Here is a 21,758-nt window from a genome sequence, read left to right on the forward strand (position 1 = left end):
CGTCCTCCCTGCCCCAAAAAAAGACAGATCCTCCAATAGGAGTTCATCTGTCAGGAATGGGAAAATCTGGGATCACAGCAGGCCCAGACAGATTATTGCCTATGTTTCTGCTAGAAAACAACTCCTTATTACCTGATCAGCTTTTTAAAATTTGCACAAGAGACAACCTTTATTCTTTATCCATTTCCTCCCCCCACTCTCCCATAACTTGTGTCACCTGCCTACCCCCCACATTCCAAGATCCTGTTCTTATCTGTAACTCAGGATGCTATACAAGCTTCAATCATCTGACCCTTTGAGCCTCATATTTTGTGAAACTCCCATGTGAACGTTGGTAATTAAAATGGGTTTTCTTTGTCCTGTTAATCTGCCTTATGGCAATTTAATTCATAGACCAGCCAAAGAACCTAGAAGGGTAGAGGGAAGCTAGTTTTTGCTCCCTACACCCAGCAGACAGATACCCAGGGATGTGGGCAACCGTGAGAGGTAGAGATGGGCTTTGAGGGCAAGGGGTATGGGTGTGAGTGGGGAAGGGCATTAGGCTTCACTTCACAAGGGACTCCAGAATCTGCCCCTAACCCACCTGGCAAGTGCAATGCATTTTCACGTCGGAGTTTCCTATCTGTTAACTGGGTATGATCATTCTTGCTCCCTCACAGGGCGGCTCACGCCTGTGTACATGGCACCCCCACCCACCACAATGGAAATGATATCTTTAGCTCTGACCTTGCATCCCAGCTCCTGAAGCCCAAACTCGGCTTTTCTGGGTGAACAGCGCTCCGCGGAGGGGACCCCCTGCTGCTCTCCTGCCAGGGGCCAGTGCCCGGGGCTTGGGGGAGGAGCAGCCGGGCAGGTTCGCGGGCACCGAGGGCGGCCCAGCTCTGAGCCCTGCAGCTTTCGCCCGCTGGAGCGAGAGCCGGCTGTAGGCGGCTCCTTCCTGTGCAAACTTTTCTGTCCTCTTCCTCCTCCCGCCCTCCGCACCGGCTCCTCGGCTCCTCGGCGCCCAGCGTCCACCTCCCCGCCCTTCTCTGCCTCCGGGTCGCCGTGCGTGTGGCAGAGCAGGGCAGCAGCTGGCAGCACAGCCCTCGGCGCCGGCCGCACCCGGTGCTCCGGCCCCGCCGCGGGGAGCCGATGGCCGAGGCGGGTTGGCGCCCCGCGGGGTTCCCGGTCAATCCGGCCGGACAGGCGGTGGCGGTCCCAGTCCCCCAGTCCGAGGCGCCTGCCCCGCCGCCGGCGCCTGCCCCGCACTGGCTGCCCGGGGACCCAAGCCCCCGCGGCCGATCGCAGAGCGACCTCTCGTCGTCCTCAAGCAGGGGCCGCCCACTCCGGGTCCACATCTCCGGCTCAGGTAAGGGCGACTCGGGGCACTGGCCGCGGAGGGCCGGCCGCGGGCAGGTGGCCACGAGGGTGACACGGCCAACCCGGGGCGCCCGCGGGTACTGGCCGGTCAGGCTGGCGGCGGGGTGGGGGTGGGGTAAAGGGGAGGGCGGAGGCTGAACTCCCCACACCGCCGCCTCCTCGGCCGCCAGGGCTCGGCGACCCTAGGCGGAAGATGCTAAAAGTAGGCGACTGCTTGGTGCGCCCCGGTGGGCGCACGCCTTGCGGGGCGAGTGTGCAGCCTGGGTTGGGGTAGGGAGCGCTCCCTCTCGGCTGCACGTCGCCAGGCAGCACCGCAGCTTGGCTTCCGAGGCTTTTCCATCAGAAAGAAGAACCTTCTCGGTCTTCGGCGCGACTTTGGTCCCTCGGAAGGGTGCGGTTCCCTCACTTTGTGGGCTGGGGCCAGGGCAGGTCTTGGGAGGCTTCCCAACTAACTGCTCATAGTTCTGAAATAAAGACGCCTTTTAGGGGTTGCTGGTAAGAGGACCCGGGATATGAGTTTTTCCTCCTTGCAAAACCCATGCAGTTGATGGGGAGAGCAGGGGAGAGTTTGGCGGGCTGTTTGTGCTTCTCATCCTTTAACATGATTTGAAAAAGCCTCGGCCAGGCGCGGTGGCTCACGCTTGTAATTCCAGCGCTTTGGGAGGCCGAAGGCATGCGGATCACTTGAGGTCAGAAGTTCGAGACCAGCCTGGCCAACATGGTGAAACTTCGTCCCTACTAAAAATACAAAAAATTAGCTGCCGTGGCGGCGCATGCCTGTGGTCCTAGCTGCTCAGGAGGCTGAGGCAGGAGAATCGCTTGAATCCCATCGCTTGATGGGAGGCGGAGGGTGCACCACTGCACTCCAGCCTGAATGACAAAGTGAGACTCTGTCTTCAAAAAAAAAAAAAAAAAAAAAAAAAAAGCCTCATAGCCCCTCTGCAGTAGCACCGGCCCGTGTGTCCTCAGAGGCTGCCCTGTGCCCTGTGCACCAGGACCGACAAAATCAGGAACTCAGCTGAGCCCGATGTTGCCGGCCGTGTTGTGTGACGTTGGGCAAATCACGTAACCTTGTCTCTCCTATCTCAGTATTGAGAGTGGGAATCATAGTATGGTACTACCACATCGGGAGGTTATGTGGACTAAATAATCATTTTAAACTGCTTTTGAACAAAGCATTAGCCTTAGAACTGTAGGACTGTTTTTTAAAAGTCCACCAGATGTGTCAAGTTTCCATCAGTTGTCTGATGTGCAATCTATGTAGGATGCCTGGGAGCTGGGAAATTAGAAATGAAGCTAGCTAGCATCAAAACTACCCACAGCAGCAAAAGCCCCTGCCGGGGCGCGAATGTGCACAGTACCCGCTGCCACTGCCCTGGTTTTCAGGCTCTGTGCTCCGGGATCAGGCCTTCTTTGGGCTCTAACTCGACCTCACCTAAAGCTGAGCTTCCTGTTCAAAAAAGCACATTTCCATGCCTGTAACTCCTCTTCAGCTGGCTAACTCTCTCACCGTAGCCTTCTGTCTTCTTATTCTTGTCATATTGTTTTTGCCACCCAACATGTGTACTTGAAAAACCTCGAAAGCATTGCTGTTGGGACTTTGTAGATGGCATTGGATGAAAGAAGTCAGAACTGTTAGATTGGAGGTAGTGGGATGCTGATCATGGGATTTGTGCAAAGATTCTTCCTCTGAATTTGTATTGCGAAAAGCATCGAGTCCGAATGTTTTTAACCACCTGCTCTTGGTGTGTTGGCCAAACTGAACTTGAGTCATGGATTATTTTGATTGATTTTTACAAAGATTAACTGTTCAGAGACTTTAAAGAGACCCGGGAGGCGGAGCTTGCAGTGACCTGAGATCCGGCCACTGCACTCCAGCCCGGGCTACAGAGCAAGACTCCGTCTCAAAAAAAAAAAAAAAAAAAAAAAAGAGACCACTGAGAATTCATCTAGTTGGTGATTGTAGATAAAGTATAGCTTGCATCACCATTTTTCATTTTCGTTGATGGAAATTATGGCCTGTATGCTGAAAAAGGACAACAAAGACATTTGAAATGTAAGTGTGCAAAGTGTACATCATGTGAACCATGGGCTCTAATTTATAAAATTATTTTACTTCCAAGGACTCTTTGTCTTTTCTGTGTCCTCTTAACGGATGCTAGGAAGTGAAATCTTTCAGCTCAGTTGTCCCCTGTGCCACAGGATGCTGGCACACATGTAGAAGAGTGAACATCTTTCATGTGACTGATTTCATTTTCAGAACTGAGCCTCGGATCCCTTTAAGAACAGACTAAATGTGATCAGGAGCTCCCTGCTCTTAGAGTCAGAGAGAAAAAGAATGAGCAGGTCCTTCACTGACACACAGAGTATTTCTCCAGAATACCCCACAGCCTCTACAGGCTCTGTAAGCCATACAGGATGGATCTGAGAATCAGCAAGATGACCATGCTGGCATCTCTGAATTATCTCAGAGGCACAATAAGAAGGTTATACACCTTGTAAAAACATTCCTTGGCCTAACACTATAGTAGCCCAATTTACAGTCCTTCCCCAGAAGCTCTGGGCACACACAGAGGCAGCACCTAGAGCAAGGTCATATGTAGCTTTGCCAAAACAGCTCCTGGACCAGCATCTGTGGCCTCATCTCAGAATCTCAGGCCCCATCCCGGACCTGCTTAATCTGAATCTCCATGTTAATAAGATCCCCAGGTTGTTCTTAGACACTTTACAGTTTGAGAAGTGCTATTCTCCCACACTGCTTTTCAAACTTGGCTACACATAGGAATTGCTTGGGGAGTTAACAACAAAACAACTTGTGGCTGGGTCACACACCTAGGGATTCTGATTTAATTGGCATCAGGTGCATCCTGGCCATTAGCTGATGCTAATGAGTAGCAAAGTTTGAGAACTGCTGTCCTATGCCATATATGTCACCCTGGCTTGCTGCTGTATGTCTTGTGATACCGTGATACAAGTGTAAGTTTAAAGAATTTGTTTTAGTACCTTCTCACATCCCTATTGCTACATCCTCTCCTCTACTACTGCAGCCTCCCAAGCAGCCTTCCTCACTCCTATTTTTGATTCCAGCTAGTTCTCAAATGTTCTTCGTAAGGGACAATTTCTAATCATGGGTTAACTCCCTGCTGTGAGTCCTTAGAAGAGTGTTGAGGGGAAAAGGAAATCACCTTTTGCAGTGACAGTGGCCTAAAATGGAAAAGAAGGGGAAGAAAGAGAGCTTGCCAAGGGTGGTCAGAGAACAGCCTCCCTTCAGAATGCCGGACCATCCTTGCTACCTGCAACCATTACCCTGGCCTCCCCCACAGCTCCGCCTCCATCCTTCTTTCCAGGAAAGAATAATAAAAACTTGGAACTCAGCCTCTAAAATCTTGCCCACTGCTGCAAACAGTCAGTCTAATACTAAATATACATTTTTAAAGACCTGTTCTGTGCTAGCACTGTGTTGATAGATACTGTAAGGGTACACCAAGAGAATCAGCTTCCCCTGACTATGCTACATTATTACTAGATTTTTGTCAAGAAAAGCATCTCAGACTTCAAGGGGTTTTATTTAACTAGTGGCTTAAGGAATTTTTCACATAAGAATGCATGTGCTTTATCAGAAAAAAAAAAAAAAAACCCAAGCTAGTTTTATATTTCAAAATCTATACCAAAAAGTTAAGAAAATAAAATATCTTCAAATAAGTAATTTTTAAAGATAGAATTGAAATAACAGTGGAATTAATGAATAAACTCTTTTATTGAGTTTATAAAAATGTGGATTCATTTTGCCATATGGTTTTTGAACTCACACTTCTGGAATTCAACAAAAGTCCTGAATTTATTTTTCTTTTTTTGAGATGGAGTCTTGCTGTGTTGTCCAAGCTGGAGTATAATGGCTGTTCACCAGCACAACCATCGTGCACTGCAGCCTCAAACCCTGAGGCTAGGGATCCTGCTGCCTCAGACTCCTGAGTAGCTGGTGTTATAGGCACAAGCTGCTGCTCCCAGCCTCGGATTTTTAAAATCCAGTATTTCTTTGTAAATAAAGTGATGTTTAACCCAATTTTTAAAGTAAAATCTTGAAACAAGGTTCTCATAGTGTGTATGGTCAGATATTCTCTTAAGTTTTTATCTTTGTTTTTTGAGACAGAGTCTCCCTGTCTCCCAGGCTGGAGTGCAGTGGAGGGATCTCGGCTCACTGTAAGCTCCGCCTCCCACGTTCACGCCATTCTCCTGCCTCGGCCTCCCAAGTAGCTGGGACTACAGGCACCCACCACCATGTCCGGCTAATTTTTTGTATTTTTAGTGGAGACGGGGTTTTACCATGTTAGCCAGGATGGTCTTGATCTCCTGACCTCGTGATCCGCCCGCCTGGGCCTCCCAAAGTGCTGTAATGGTATTCTCTTAAGTTTTAGACCAATCCTGGTCGGTCTTAAGGAGCTTTGATAACTTTAGTGGTTTCTGATGTGCTGTTCTCATAAGCACAGTGTTTAGTAAGTAAAGAACCTGAAGACACACAGCCCAAGGCATAGGCCACGTACGAATTCTGCAAGTACTGACTGTTGGTCTACTGGGTGCCAGGAGCTGTTCTGGACCTGTGTGGGTTATAGGGAGGACTGAAAGGTGTTTTCATTTTCATGTGATGACACTTAGTCTTGCACATTGCACATTGGGCTGCATAGATCAGAGATCCATTCAAGCCACCTCCAAAAAAAAGCAGTATAGGTGTATGGACCACTTCATTAGCTTAGTGTGCAAGTACAATCTCATCTTTTTATTACTGATTCATCTCTTCAGTGTCCCTATGCCCTGGTATATATAGGCATGGGGTAACAGCAAATACAGGATATTTTTCTCGAGTCTTTAATTCCAGGTGTGTTTAGTGCTGAGTGGAAGTGAGAAATCTCACATACCTCGATGTTCTGTCAGTTCATACCCACTGCTGCCTGGCCACTGCCATGAGTTGCTGCTGTCCAAGACCAGTTCTGCTGTTGAGGGTCACCTGTGCTGCTGGGGGAAGCTTGTGCTTGCTCATCCCTTGCTGGTGCTTCTACTGTATTTCCTACTGACCTCCAAGGTTGTAACTCTTTAATTTGATGCTTTGTGCCCAGAAAGGGTGGCTGGGTCCTGAGAGGCTTCTGAGCCCCAGCCACGAGCTGAGCTGGAGGTGCCCTAGGCCAGGAACAATGAACAACTGCTCACTTTACATTTATGTAACTCAGAGTGGGTTTTTTCCAAACAAAGACCATCTGGCTCTAAGTTTACTATCAGGCTCTCCCTGGTCACTGAACAGCAAGGCACCCTGCCCAGGCCAGTTTGGGCAGTACAAGAGGGTGCTGGATGGAGCAGGTGCTGGTGGGCTCAGATCCAGCCTGTGCTTTGCCCAGGTCAAGCTGTGCACCTGGTGTGGACGTGTGTGCCTTCCTTCTCCCCCAGGGAGAGCACCTTTTTCTTTGCACAAAGGCCATGGGCTTCTCACCTACCCAGGAGCCTGACCACCAATCAGCCTTCATTCCAGAGGGGGCACCTCCTATCTGATTCTCACCAAGTTACCATGGCAGCTGACGACAGTTCTGTACCAGAGCTTGGCACATTTGAAAAATCGGCTTCACCTGTTAAGTCAGGAAGCCCTTATTAGGTCAGATTGCACCTGACCTGGGGCTGACACCGGAGAGTTGTCAGGAATTGAGGCAACCAATTCCTCTTTCTCTAGCCCTTTCCTAGGTGGCATGTTCTCAGTGGACTTGAGCTTCTGTTTGTCTCTCTGTTGACCAGCTTTCTTACTCTCTAATCAAAACAGATTATCTCTCCTTCATAGGTGCTTCCTCATCCATCTACTTAAAATGGCACTTCAGGGGTCCTACCTACCTGACAACAATCTTCCTTTGTTTCCTTTTAGCTCTTGTCTTGTGTTCACCTGGGGGAAATTTCTTCATATTTCATAGTTCAAATTCTCTAGACCTATTGTGTGAAGTCACCTTTATACAGCAAGACAGAGATCATATGCCCCAGAGGTGCCTCTGGATTGGTTGCCTTTGATCAGATAGATACCCATTGGAGCCGAAACCAGTTGTGGAGCATGAAGTCACAGTGCCAACATGGCCATGTAGAAGGGACTGAGCCTGGCCAGTTTCCATTCGTCCATTCATTCAGTTTAGTCTTTATTGATGACTGCTATGTGCCAGGTACTGTTCCAGGCACTGGGCATACAAAGGTGAGCAGATGTGATTCTGTGATTCTGGAGTTAGACTGAAAACAGAGAGGACACTCAGAAAGGGTGTGGCAGGCCATATACAGCAGTGTCTCTGGTGATCTAAGGTATAGGCCATGCATCATGCTCACTAAATAACATGATGATGATGATGACTGTTCTTGTTTTCAGAGGATGCATGAACGGCTAATTCACTTAAACTAGTTAAGCTCTAGTTTGCATCAGTACATCAATGGCAGCTCTGAGACAGATATTAAAGCTATGGATTTATTCTGGCCCCTACCTACTGCTGAAGATGCTGTAGGCAAGGGCATATCTTGATTTCTCATTTCTTCATTCAAACAACAAATGGCCAATGAGCTAACACAGAGGTTGCAAAGATATCCCTCAGGAATTCACAGTTTAGTGGGGAAAGACAGGACAATAAGCCAAAGACCGCAGTGCAATAAAGTGTAAGCTATGATTAGTACCCTGTCCTGGGCCTGGGGGAGAACCTAGGAGGATTGGCTGTAGGGAATGGTTTTGGGGAGAAAAGTCCTCGGGGAAGAGGTGAAACCTGGGCTATCTCTATGCAAAAGGAGGAATTGAAAGATGGAGTTGGATTGGGGAGGAAGAGTGTTTGGGGATGGGAAACAGTACATGCAAAGGCCTGAAACAACCTGTCATAATCAGAAAACACTCAGCAGTTGCTTTTGGCTCTGAGCATGGTTCTTTTGGGAGAGAAGGGAGAGTAGACAGCTGGGCAGAGACTGAGTATGGGAGGTTGCTGTGTTTGCCTTTTTCCTGGGACACACAATTTAGTTGATGTTTATAAGGCATTTGCAGGTTTGATATGGATATATTCTGAGTATATTCTGACATGAACACTGAAAGACAGAGACAATGGTAGAAAGAGCACAGACAACCGAGGTTGGGACTGTCAGGGCTCAGAAAACAATACCCCAAAACGTGGTGCTTTAATGGGCTGAGTATTTCTAACTGAAGGACATTGGAAGGGCCTCAGAAGTAAAACCTCTCTCTGACCTTCTCTTGCCCTTCTCTTGACCTCCTATCTTCTGTTCCCCTTTCTCCCAAAAGGCAGGCCACAGCGACTAGAATTCCTCTTCCCTGAGGTGGGTTGTAGAAACTAGGAATGTTACTCTAACCTTGCCCTGCCTTTTTGTGTAGGAGCTAGCCATAAAGACGTTCTTTGACTTGTGTGAGAGTAGGTCATAAGACCTTCATTCCAGGAGGGAGGGAGGGAGGGAGAGAGGGAGAAGGGAGGGAGGGAGGGAGAAGGGGGGGAGGAAGGAAGGAAGGAAGGAAGGAAGGAAGGAAGGAAGGAAGGAAGGAAGGAAGGAAGGAAGGAAGGAAGGAAGGAAGGAAGACTGGCTAGCATATCAAATAAAATTTTGATTCAAGAAGTTTGTTAGGCTTTCCTCTTGTTAACCTGTCTTGTGTTGTAGGAGTGTTGCCATGACCCTTATGATGGGTGAGAAAAGGTACCACACCTTTCTCTCCCATACACAGAATCTGGTTATTATTGTGTAATCTTAGTCAGAACAGATTGACACCTGTAACCTCCCTATGCTAGGTTTAAGTCACCTCCCTATGCTAGGTTTCCTTATATCTGACCTGGAAATAATTAGTAACAGTAACACATAGCTCATAGGATTATTGTGAGGCTGAAATGTGTGAAAAGTGCTTTTGAACTTTAAAGTACTGTGTAAGTGGTGGCACCTTTGCATGCTTCCATTATAAGACTTACTGTGCTGCATTCAAATGATGCATGGATTTGTCTCCTTCCCCACACCATAAAATAATTGAAGATGGAAAGCATATTTTATTTATGTTTGCATTCTCAGTACCTACTACAGGGCCTGGTACATACTAGGTGCTCAGTAGATACTTGTGGAATTAATGCATGAATTACTTTAAAAATAGTTCTTTTGACATTAAGTATCTATAAATAAAAAATTAGCCTAAAGTGATTTTTTAAAAATGTGTAAATAGAAGATTGGGTAAAAATGGGGATTTCCAAATGTTTTAAAATCTAAAAATAATGAGAGATTTTTGGTTTTTTATTCTTTGAGACAGGTCTCACTCTGTCATCCAGGCTGGAATGCAGTGGTGCTATCTCAGCTCACTACAACCTCTGCCTCCCAGGTTCAAGCGATTCTCCCACCTCAGCCTCCTGAGTAGCTGAGACTACAGGCATGTGCCATCATGCCTGGCTAATTGTTGTATTTTTTGGTAGAGATGGGGTTTCAACATGTTGGCCAGGATGGTCTCAACTCCTGACCTCAAGTGAGCCGCCCACCTAGGCCTCCCAAAGTGCTGGGATTACAGGCATGAGCCACTGCTCCTGGCCTGTTTTTGTTTTTTATACTGTCACCCATGAGATCATTAGAACTTCCTTGAGGGTAGTGTGTAAACCTCACTTGGCAACACCTATGGAAGTGAAGAATGAAAAGGAAGTCATAAGTGTCAGTTCACCCTGAGGCTAGTGGTGATGGAACCCCAGCCACGGGGACTCTGCAGCCTCCTGGGAATTCTGGTACTGGGTGTTGGATGCAAGAGTGCAGGCAAATGAAGGCAAAAGGAAGTGCACTCAATGCTAACCCAATCCTGCATTATTTCCCCACACGATCATACTCTATCTTTATAGCAACCCTGTGAGAGAACAGTGTATCAGCTCCTTTTTTAAAGTAAGGAACCTGGTTTCAGAAGGGTGGAGTAACCCACCCAAGTCCCTCAGGCAGCAGGGAAGGAATAGAACCGAGACTCAACTCTTCATGGCTTCAAAACGCATACTCTTTTCTTACCCTACACTACCCTAGTACATATCTATCACCCCCTATAGAAACAACTCATGATTATCTTCACCAACAGAGGGAAAATTGCATTATGTTTTACTCTGCATTGTGAAAGAGATCATCAGAATAAATATCACTTTCTATCAAAAAGTCCTTCTAAGGCCCCAGTCAATTGTCTATCTACTTTAAGGTGCATTCAACACCACTTTTCTAGCATAAAGAATAAATTTGACTTACTTGTGATGGAGCTCTGCCTGTGTTTTCAGGCTAGCACATTTCAGTGATCCTCACTTAGGTGGATTCTTTTAATCTAAAACAACTCAGTTTTGGAGTCATGTGTTTAATTCATGCCCAAGAGCCATATCTTGTCTCAAGGTACAAGTGTAGTTTCAGTTACAGTGAAACTCAGGAAAAAACATTGAAGCAGCTTTAGTGTTTTTAAAATACCATGCTGAGTGACTCATTATCTTTGATCACACTTGCTGAAATTTGCACAGAGAAGTAGGTTGCAGCAGCTTGCCTTAGAAAGACTTCTGAGCTCTAACTTATTTTGTGACCTATTGGCTAAAATTTGACATTTATATGCCTTACTTTGCAGTTTCTTGATACCTCTGTGAAGTCTTGAGAAAGAGTAGCTATGGCTTATCCCTCATAACAGGAAGAAACTTGTGACTTAAAAAAAAAAAAAAGCATGTTATCTCTCTCTAGAACTTTGGACTGTGGCTAGGGCAAGAATGTCAGAGGTACAATGCTTTGATTTTGGGTCAATAACTTATATACTGTAAGCGTGTGACATAAGAATTGGTGGTCATTAGTCAGGTCATCAATGTTGATTTATGATCTTTTTTGTTTTATGTATATTTTAACCTACCTGAATGTTTGGCATATCTTCTTTGGAGGTATAATTTCTATTAAATAATCTTCAAGTAGCCTAAATATCAAGAACAAACATATTAAACCCCTTTTCTCCAGACTACTGGGCATTATAAATCTTTGATTTCTGCTCCAGAGGTTTGGACCACAAGATAGAAAGATGTGATAGTGACAAAGAATGTGATTTAGCCTGGGCGCGATGGCTCACGCATGTAATCCCAACACTTTGGGAGGTGGAGGCAGAAGGATTGCTTGAGTCCAGGAGCTTGAGACCAGCCTGGGCAATATAGTGAGACCCCATCTCTACAAATAAAAATAAAAAATAAAAAATTAGCCAGGTGAACTGATGTGCACCTGTGGTTCTTGCTACTCAGGAGGTTGAAGTGGAAAGATTGCTTGAGTCCGGGAGTTCGATGCTGCAGTGAGCTGTGATTGCGGCACTGCACTCCAGCCTGGGTAACAAAGTGTGATCCCATCTTAAAAAAAAAAAAGTATATGGCTTATGGTTAGTAAATGTAATAGAATTTATGTCTTCAAATTAGTGTTTTTAGAGTTGTCATATTGGAAGAGTGTGTATATACTTATTCCCATTATAATCTTATTAGGCAAAACAGTGTTCAACAAAGGTTTTGTGACTAAAATATGTGACCCCTGTTTTTATCCTCTTGCCCTGACTACAGCTCAATTGTAACTCTTTCTAAAAATCATGTCTACCTTTGAGTGACATAGATGTATTGTCGCTGAGGAAGATTTGAAAAAGCATTCCATAAATGGCAGTAACAGTGGCCACACTGTAGGAATACATTTATTATCTGCCAGCATGATTATTTTGGTGGGAATAACAACCATTTGGACAGCTAAGTCATTCACATTACTTTATAGTAACACTGCGTACCTCCAAAATATATAATCACTCAAGGTAATATGTGCTAACCAAACAGGTCAGTTGGAACTGTTAACACAATGACTGTGAGATCCAGAAAGTAAAGAAGCTTTGAAACAGCCACTGTGACATTTGTAGAAGGGACTCAATCAGATATGAATGAGAGGATTACTAAGTAATAGCAAGGGTTTGAACAAAATGAATAAATTTCCATAGTTAGCAATAGAGACTCCCTTCGTCGAGTGAAGGAAAAGAGGTTTGTTCGGCTGTTAACAAGAGCACCCATTAACCAGGAAGGAGAGTGTGGCTTCGTGATACCTTCCGGCCAGGAACTGATACATTGAAACATTGGCTGTGGTCAAGGAGGGCACTCTCTTTTTGTTCCCAGGGATTGATCTAACTCTCTCTTGCCCGCTGTATCTATCTATCTATGTATCTATCTATGTATCTATCTATGTATCTATCTATGTATCTATCTATCTATCTATCTATCTATCCCTTCATCATCCATCATCTATTAATCTATCTTCATCATCATCATCATCATCATCATCATCGTCATCATGTATAGCTTATTTTGGCCTACTCTAACAAACTGTCATAGACTGGTTGGCTTATAAATAAGAGAAATTTATTTCTCACAGTTCTGGAGGCTGGAAGTTCAAGATCAAGACACTGGCAGATTCAGTGTTTGCCTAGGGCCTGCTTCCTGGTTCATAGATGGCCATCTTCTTGCTGTGTCCTCACATGGCGGAGGGAGGAAGAAAGCTCTCTGGGAGCTCCTATAATGACACTAATCTCATTCATGAAGGTTCCACCCTCAATACCTCATCTAATCCTTATTACCTCCCAAAGACTCCACCTCATAATACCATCATGTTAGGGGATAAGGTTCTAAGGTTTGGATTTTGAAGGGACACAAGCATTCAGTCCGTAACACTACCTAACTAATCTGTCTTTCCATCCATCCAACCATCCGTCCTTCTGTCTTTCCCTCCCTCCCAGATTTCTCTGATGCTGTGAGCACGTATTCTCCTCAGAGTTCCCCAATTTACATGTCTTCTGTGAAACCTAGCAGAGAGGGGTGCCCTTGGATCCCAATTCCACACACCAGCCTGGGTCAGGTAGCCATTCCTGACGCCAGCTACATCCATTTTGTGGGACAGAGACCACTGGGATGTATTCTTGCAGGTGTGGAGGGCACAGTTCCTTGATAAGAGGTGGAGGACTGGGAAAACACAACAAAAGCATTCATTACCTCCTTGTACCCGGGGCCTGGGGAGGTAAAGAATTCCAGGGCTTCTGGGAAGCATATGTGTCATAGAGAAAAGCCTAATGTCTTTTAGGTAAGAAAGAAGGGAAAGAGTAGAGTAAGAAAACTATGTGAAATGAGGAAGTGTTTTTTAAAAATAACAAAGTGGATGTTTCATTGCGCCATAGGTGTTTTGGAGTTGTGGGGAAACAAGCAAGAATGGAGCACATTCCTAGGGAACAACAAGGTAAGAATAGGAAGGATGATGGAAATCATTGGCTGGGGTGAGGTGAGGGCACCTGTGGCTTGAGTAGTATAAAGAGTACAGGCAAGAAGACTTGGCCATGAAGACAGGCATTCTCTCCCCCTGACCCAGATTGACATGGGGCCTGATCTCCTCCCCAGCAACTATGCCAGTCTGTAGGGTGCACATTTCCACAGAGCTGTCTGGGCCCCTTTGGTTTCCATTCAAGGAAGCCCTCAGTGGTCATTTAACCAGATCTCCTCATTCCTTCGGGAAGATTAATAGTGAGCCTCACATGGCAGATCAGCCTAGGTCTCTTCCCAAATGGAACAATATGGTAGTGAGAACAGTTCAAACCCTTGCTTTCTGGGGATTACATCCCCAAGGGTGACCCTGGATTCAGAGGCCTGCTGGGGGTACAAGATAGCATTCCTTTGGCCTAATCTGATCAAACATTTCTCAACAAGGGTTTAGAGTTTGCATGAGTTCACATGTGATTATCCAGATCTGGATTTATTGTTTTTTTGTTTTGTTTTTTGTTTTTTTAATGAGGGTGACTGCTCCTTAGGCAGCTGACATATTCTCAGAAGGCCGGCCACAGGCAGTGGCAAGATGAGAATGTTTGCCCAAGCCCAGGAACATGCTGGGGAGGGGGACGGGGGACTCAGCAGCTGCTAAGCAGCTGTGGAAGGAGAAAGGTGTTTTGAAATTTCTGGTGCCGAAAAACCTGCCTTGTACATTAAAATCTGTAAGCAAATGTCCCTGTTCCACCTCCCCTTCCTGAGCTGCCTGGCTGCCACTCCTCGCTTCTTCTGCAATTGCCTTCTTCTAAGGCTTCCCTTGATGTTCATGTTTGCAGGCCCTCACCTGTGTTAAAGTCGTGCCTAGGAGTGGGGGTGGGGTGTCTCGGTATGATTCAGCTGGTCCCCGTCCTCAACAAGCAAGCTCTTAATCCTAGGCTGTGGTTTTCAGCCATGATCACCTTGCTGCACTGTTAATAGACAATAGGCAACAAAGGCACATCACAAAGGATGAAAACCGAGAGTCCCGGTCAGCCACACCAGAAAGCGCCAAGGCTACCATTTTTTGCTAGGTAGGAGTTGGAGTGATGTCTCAATGCATCAGTGGACTAGTCAAATCAAATGTAATGGCCTCCTGACCAGAGCTCCCACTCTGAGTTCACACAGGAGTTAGATGACAGAGTCGTATGATCTACTGTAACATTTCTCATATCTAATGTAGACTTTCTCATACACATTCTAATGTATGAATCACCTGGAGATCTTGTTGAAATGCAGTAGATTTAGAGTGGGAACTGAACTTGTGCACTTTTTAACAGGCTTATAAGTTTTGCTGATGCTGCTGGTCCTCGGACAACACTTTAAGGGAAGCAAGTCTGTATGGAGAGCTTTTAACAGGCTTGTCAACTATTTTAAGGACTGATTCCTTATAGCACTAATGTACTTCAACATCCCATCCATGGAAACCTCCATGCTACTTAAAATTCTACTCTTGCTTTCGTGTTTGGCAAACCTTACTATATATTATCTATATAGTAAATAATGGGCAGAGGGTGTCATGCTTTTTCATGAAGTTTTTTGATGAAATATCTAAACTACTCCATGCTTTGAAGGATTTAGAGAGAGCATGGCTTTAGAACTTTTATCTACACAAAATATTTTGCTTCAAGAGTGTCTATATGAATTGGCTTCTGGGACTTTCTCTGAAAAACCTCTAGTGTCCAGTGTCTAGAGGACTGTACAATTAAGAGGCGGGAATAGATTTAAAAAATAAAACAACAACAACAACAAAACAACAGCAGCAAAAACAAACAAACAAACAAACAACAACAATAACAACAACAAAAAAAAACAGAGATTACGGGTGGGTGCAGTGGCTCAGGCCTGTAATCTTAGCAACTTTAGGAGGCCGAGGCTGGCAGATCGTTTGAGCCCAGGAGTTCAAGACCAGCCTGGGCAACATAGTGAAATCCCATCTCTCAAAAAAATACAAAAATTAGCTGGGTGTGGTGGCATGTGTCTGTAGTCCCAGCTACTCTTGGGGAGCTGAGGCAGGAGGATCACTTGAGCCTGAGAGGTTGAGACTACGTGAACCGTGATCACACCACCTGCACTCCAGCCTGGGCGACAAAGTGAAACCCTGTCTCCAACAAACAAACAAAAAGACAATAACAAAATAACCCCAAAGACTAAAACATTTTATTCACTGAAAACTCAAATCCATTCTTTTTTTTTTTTTTTTTTTTTTTTTTTTGAGACGGAGTCTCACGCTGTTGCCCAGGCTGGAGTGCAGTGGCGCGATCTCGGCTCACTGCAAGCTCCGCCTCCTGGGTTCACGCCATTCTCCTGCCTCAGCCTCCTGAGTAGCTAGGACTACAGGCGCCCGCCACCGCGCCCGGCTAATTTTTTGTATTTTTTTTTAGTAGAGACGGGGTTTCACTGTGGTCTCGATCTCCTGACCTTGTGATCCGCCCGCCTCGGCCTCCCAAAGTGCTGGGATTACAGGCTTGAGCCACCGCGCCCGGCCCAAATCCATTCTTTAAGGTGACATTACCCAAAACATGAAAAGACAAGAGTAGAAGATGGATATACAGCAGTCCCCCCTTATCTGTGGGGTATTCATTCCAAGACCCCTAGTGGATGCCCGAAACCTGCAGGTAGCACCTGCTGAACCCTATCTATGCACTGTTTTTTTTCTTTTTTCCTATTCATACATACTTATGATAGAGTTTAATTTTAAAATTAGGTACAGTAAGGACAACAATAACTAACAACTATAATGTAAAAAGTAAGTGAATGTGTTCTCTCCCTCTCAAAATATCCTACTTCACTGTGGAAAGTAAAATCTCAGATAAGTGTGGATTACTGTGGACTTTTCAAAAGTTTTACAATTGTGAAGCATTTTTAATTCTTCATTTCTTAGTGTCTGTTATGCCTTTTGTAGACTAGAAAAAGGTAAGGCTGAACCAGATGAGCCGGGTTTCTCGACACCAAGTCCAGGGCTATAATGATAGGAACAGGAAGGAAGGGAGGCCTTGGGAACTATTGCCTCCATGGGTTAAACATAGGGACCTCCTTCTAGGGAGACTAAAGATGTTGAGATACACCTTAGTATCAGAGTGTCGGTGGTGGCAATGATAATTATGAAGATGTTGGAAAATAGGGTTGAGGCTGCAATAAGAAGATATGTTAATTTTGTTATCTGTGGTTGATATTACAATACCCATTGAAAATACCCTGTAGAAGAGAGAAATGTAATAATGGGGGAGGCTAAGCTCTAAATGGAGAACTTTGACTTGCTGGTTGGATTAATAATGTGACCATTTATTATTGCCTTGGGTATCACCGGAATTTTCCTACATAGCTTTGTTCACATGAAAAGTTAGTTTACTGCGTAGCGCTTGCTTAACAATTTGTTTGGCAAGCACTATGCAGAAAACTTCAACTTTTCATGTGAGTATAGACTGTCTCCCTCTCTTCAAGTTCACTTTGAGTAGTAGACTTTTGTAATCTCAATGGTGCCTTATCCATAGTAGTTGCTTATAAAGCATTTGTTGGAAAGCGACTGATCATACTTACGAGTATTTATAGTCAACTGAAACTGGTGAGAAGCCACAGCTGGAAAAAAAAATTAGAAGACTAGGGAAGAAAGAGTGTGGTGAGGGAGGTTAATGGCCCCCAGATCACCTAAGAGAACCTAAAGAATAAAAACTGAAAGGACATCTTCAGATTGCATCTGAAGGAACTCACTGGAATTCACAGCCAAAAGCATTTTTGACGAAGTTCTAAGAATGAAAACCCAGAGAATCACTGAGGGAGTTGGAGGTGAAAGGAAGTTTAAGGAGCAAAATCGCAAATGGAAATAAAGGAAAGGGAAGTGGGGGAAATAACAACAACCAATAAGAAAAGTTCGTGTGAAGCAAGTACTCTTCACCCAGTAGTTTTCGATAATCTTCATTAACATGATCTTCTGTGCTCAGACATGTCTGTTTATGGATAATATTAAGCATGTAGTAGATGGTGCTCTACCAGAATTTAAAACAAATTGAAGGCCGGATATGGTAGCTCATACCTATAATCCCAGCACTTTGGGAGGCCGAGGCAGATGGATCACTTGAGGTCAGGAGTTTGAGACCAACCTGACCAACATGGTGAAATCCCATCTCTACTAAAAATACAAAAATGAGCTGGGCATGGTGGTGGGTACCTGTAGTCCCAGGTGTTCAGGAGGCTGAGGCCAGAGAATTGCAGAGGTTGTGGCGAGCCAAGATCGTGCCACCGCACTCCAGCCTCGGCAACTGAGCGAGACTCCATCTCAAAAAAAAAAAAAAACTAACCAACCAAACAAACAAACCAAAAAACAAATTGAAGAAACCTTTAGGAAAACCGGCATGATGTCTATTGTCCAGCCGCCTGTCACTTGCCAGGTATTTAAGGAGTGAAATGAGCAGTGATGTTTCATCCAGATGCTTCAACATGCTTATCCCAGCCCAGGAGTGTGGCTGAGGAGCTAAAACCCATGCACCACTGTGGACCCATCAACAAGGTTCAGCAAGTATTTACTGAGTCTCTATTATGTGCCAGTGAGAAAACAAAAATCCAATTCATGGAGACTGCGTTATAGTGAGGATGTCAAAGGTAAACAAAGCTGGACACTGAAGTGGCAAGGAGAGATTTTAATCAGTGATAGACTATTTCCATAGAGAACTGTTCAGTGTGAACTGAACAACTTTAATTTGTACAGAAGTGACTGTGCATTTTAAAGAGAGAATGAAGGAGTATAGAGGGAGGTGAGCAGAGGTTCAGTAAATTCACGGAAGTAAAAATATCATACTAAGCAGGAAGAGGGGAGTTGGTGCATGTAAACTCATCTGGGTTTGTTAACTGGTGCTTGTGGAAGTCAGGCTCCCACCCTCCCACAGAGGCTGGAGACAGGAGCCCCATCTTCAGATGTTAGATGAACAAACAGTAAATTATTCTGACATTTGAGTTTTCTCAGGAAGGCACTTTAAGGGGAGTTAAGGTCATTCTAGAGATGCGGCCTTGAGCTGTTAGAAACTGTATCCGTGTTTTATTTAAGCCTCTATAGGCCAAGGTTGAGGCCTAGTTGAGAAGAGGGCTCAGGGGAGCTGACTAGAGTTTGTTCAAGTCTTTGCTGGGAGAGAGAGACAATACACAAACTAAATAAACAATATTAGATGGTGATTACAAAGCAGAGGAAGGGGAGAGGGTGTGCTGGAGTGAAGGTGTGCAGACTGCAACCGTAAGTATGGCAACCAAGGCAGGCCCCACTGAGAAGGTGACATTTGAAGAAAGGCCTGAGAGAAGTTAAAGGGTGATCCTTCCAGGCAGAGAGAAGAACAAGGCCCCAAGGAACAGAAAAGAATCCCGGGTTGGTACCCTGTAGATCATCGCAATGACATTGACACTTTCTCTGAGTGAGGCTGGGGATCCAGTGGTGGGGGCGCGGGGCACAGGGGCATCGTGTTTTTTTGATACAAATGTAGAAAGCAAAGTTTGGGCGATAACTATTTCATTCATATCAATATCAACTTAGGAGTGAATCCAAAGTATGCGGGGCTATGGTGTCTGCTTCTTCTCAGGAAGGGACAGTAACCAGCAAATTGATGGAGATTCTAACATTACATGGAAGTAGCTAAACTAATTGAAGACATTTAAAAATGTCTTTACCTCCAACAATTTGCAGTTAAAAAATTATTCAATGACACTTGTTAAAGCACAGTAAGGCAGGTTTTATTTGGGACCATTGCAATAGGTATAGGGACTACTGCTATCAGATTTTGTAGTCGGAGAGAGGGATTGGGCTCAACTCTGAATATAACAGGGAAAATAATTTAAAGCCAAGGAGCTTGCTCCTGGCTATAAATTGTAAGTGTGTGTCAGTGGATGGAAATTTACTAAGAGGAAACGTCACGGTTAGGGCCCTCTTGCTGAAGATAGGCCAGGATGATCAGGCCTCACCTGAGGAAAGGTGAAGAGATAAGGAACTCCACTGAGGGTAGGAGTTCTTGGTAAACCAATTTAGCAGGGCGTTTGCTGAAACTGTATTTTATGAGGAAGCGCCCAGATGGGCCTAGAAGATCCAGGAGCCTGACTAAAGTTTGGTCACTCAAATAACCTTTGTCACTGCCAGTCTAAGAGGTCAAAAGTGTAATTTTGTCTTTCCCTGGTTACTATACAACCTAGGAAATATTTTATATTATTAGCCATTTGCATTTTATTTCTCTGTGGTCTTCCCGGTACGTATCCATTGCCCTTTGTTCCTGTTGCATTATTTTCTTAACTCTTGGTGTGTTGTGGTTAATAAATAATCCTGTGTGGTATACGATGGAAGTATTTTTCTGCTATTCAGTTTCCTTTCGTTTTGTTCTTAGGATGTTTTGTTACTCAGGAACAAATCCAGTTTTGATGTGTGAAGGTATGTGTTTCCATACACATACGGAGGATTTACAAATATGCTGTAGATGTCTGTATTTGCTTTGAAATGCCCTTCAATAAAAACCATCCCGGCTTCTGTGATTCTTATCTTCCCTTTTTAGTGTGGGAGGCTTCCTGCTTTGCTTTGTCTGCGCATTTACATCGAGCCTGCCGAGCTTAATTTTAACCTGGGGAAAAATACAGAATAGAAGCTATTTTCAGTCAGGTCATATTACTGAGAACACCTGTGAAATTCAGGATATTTTCTTGGGGGTAAGTTAAAATGTAGGACGCCACCTTGCCTGAAGCACATTTGTGGTTGCTGTACAAATTGGGAGGTGTTACTTGGAGCCAAAAACCTTGTCACTTTCACACCAGCACTGCTTCTAAATAACATGCCTCCAACCCTCAATCCTTGGTATTAATTCTGAAACAACTAGTATAACCATCTGTTGAAAAGTTCTGTGGGAAAAAAAGGGGTCTTTGTGGCCTCTTTTATTCACTTCCATGATGATCAACACAGAGATATTTTACATTTTGGTTATCAGTCTATTTTTTCTTGCTCCAGTTTGCCTTCCTAAATGTCTGGCCATAGAGAGGCAAATAAAATATACACCCACCCTAGATGATTATAGTGTCAAAATTCCCTTAATCACACAGTAGCCCCAACCTCCTGTTTGAGTAATGTTTTTCCTACCTCGTCGTGTGAATTGTCTTATTGTTTTGGTGAAATGTTGATGCTACTACCTACTCTCATCCTCCCACCTCCATTTACAGATAAAATCTAATTATCACCTCAGGATGGTTTCTTGACATACAATATAATCACCAACACAAAAGAATTTAGGGCACTATGACATTTAGCTTTTTTTTTTTTTTAAGACTGTTGTTTAAAAAAATGATCCTTTTAAATTAGCTATTTCACAATTAGTTTTTTTAAAAAAGAAACAGAAAAAAAAGAAAAGAGACAAAACCTTTTACTCTTAGTAATTAATCTATTTGTAGTGTTACATTGAAGGCAGTAGCAGAAGGGACAGTGAAAACTCATGATGGTTAACAAAGTAACAAAAGAACATGCTTTTAGGTCTTTAGGCAGGGATCGTTATTAAATTCCCTAGCTTTGATTAGAATTTTGTGATGCCAGCTACTGTATAATTCAGCCCCAGTTTATTTCAGAGTTTCTTCCTTAAATTCATTTATTTATTTCAAGACATTAAGGTATGGACTTTAGGTGTTGGGCATCTCCAATGCTCCTGTGTGCCAGGCACAAGGCATCGGCCAGGAGAGTGAATCTCTGGTGGAGGGAGGTGAGGAATACAGGAAGTAGTGCATTTTCCTAAATAGAGAAAACATTGAAGGCAGTCAGCTTGATAGAATCATCAGAAATAAAAATCAAGGCATAAAACAAAACCAGAAAGTACATTTATAACTCCGTATGTCAAACTGGAGAGAGGAAAGTGAAAAACATGAGAAAAATATTTTGAGAAAAGTTGACTAGCTCCTCTGCAGTGACAGCATTCAGAAAATCAATCTAAACGCAGCCCTAGAGCAGCAATTCAGCTTCCCAGCTTGGAGGACTCTAGGTTTGAAGCTTTCAAGCTGCTATTAGATTTGAATCTCCCAGCTCACAGGGCGCTAACTAGAGGAGAAGGAAGACATACATCGCCACAGGACCCATCTCCA

General features: G+C 44.5%; 1 protein-coding gene across 6 annotated transcripts in view; it reads left to right on the forward strand.

The window, feature by feature from the left end:
* The first annotated feature begins 818 nt into the window (after nucleotides 1-818).
* PHACTR2 (phosphatase and actin regulator 2) overlaps nucleotides 819-21,758 on the forward strand; it is a 294,524-nt gene continuing 273,584 nt past the window's right edge. For all 6 annotated transcript variants that reach the window (XM_077999486.1, XM_077999487.1, XM_077999488.1 and 3 more), the window contains exon 1: nucleotides 819-1,348. In XM_077999486.1, the coding sequence (XP_077855612.1) occupies nucleotides 1,132-1,348 (217 nt within the window). In that variant the 5' untranslated portion in view covers nucleotides 819-1,131. The remainder of the gene's footprint in view (nucleotides 1,349-21,758) is intronic.

Source organism: Macaca mulatta, chromosome 4 (genome assembly GCF_049350105.2).
Source record: "Macaca mulatta isolate MMU2019108-1 chromosome 4, T2T-MMU8v2.0, whole genome shotgun sequence".
NCBI classification, from domain to species: domain Eukaryota; kingdom Metazoa; phylum Chordata; class Mammalia; order Primates; family Cercopithecidae; genus Macaca; species Macaca mulatta.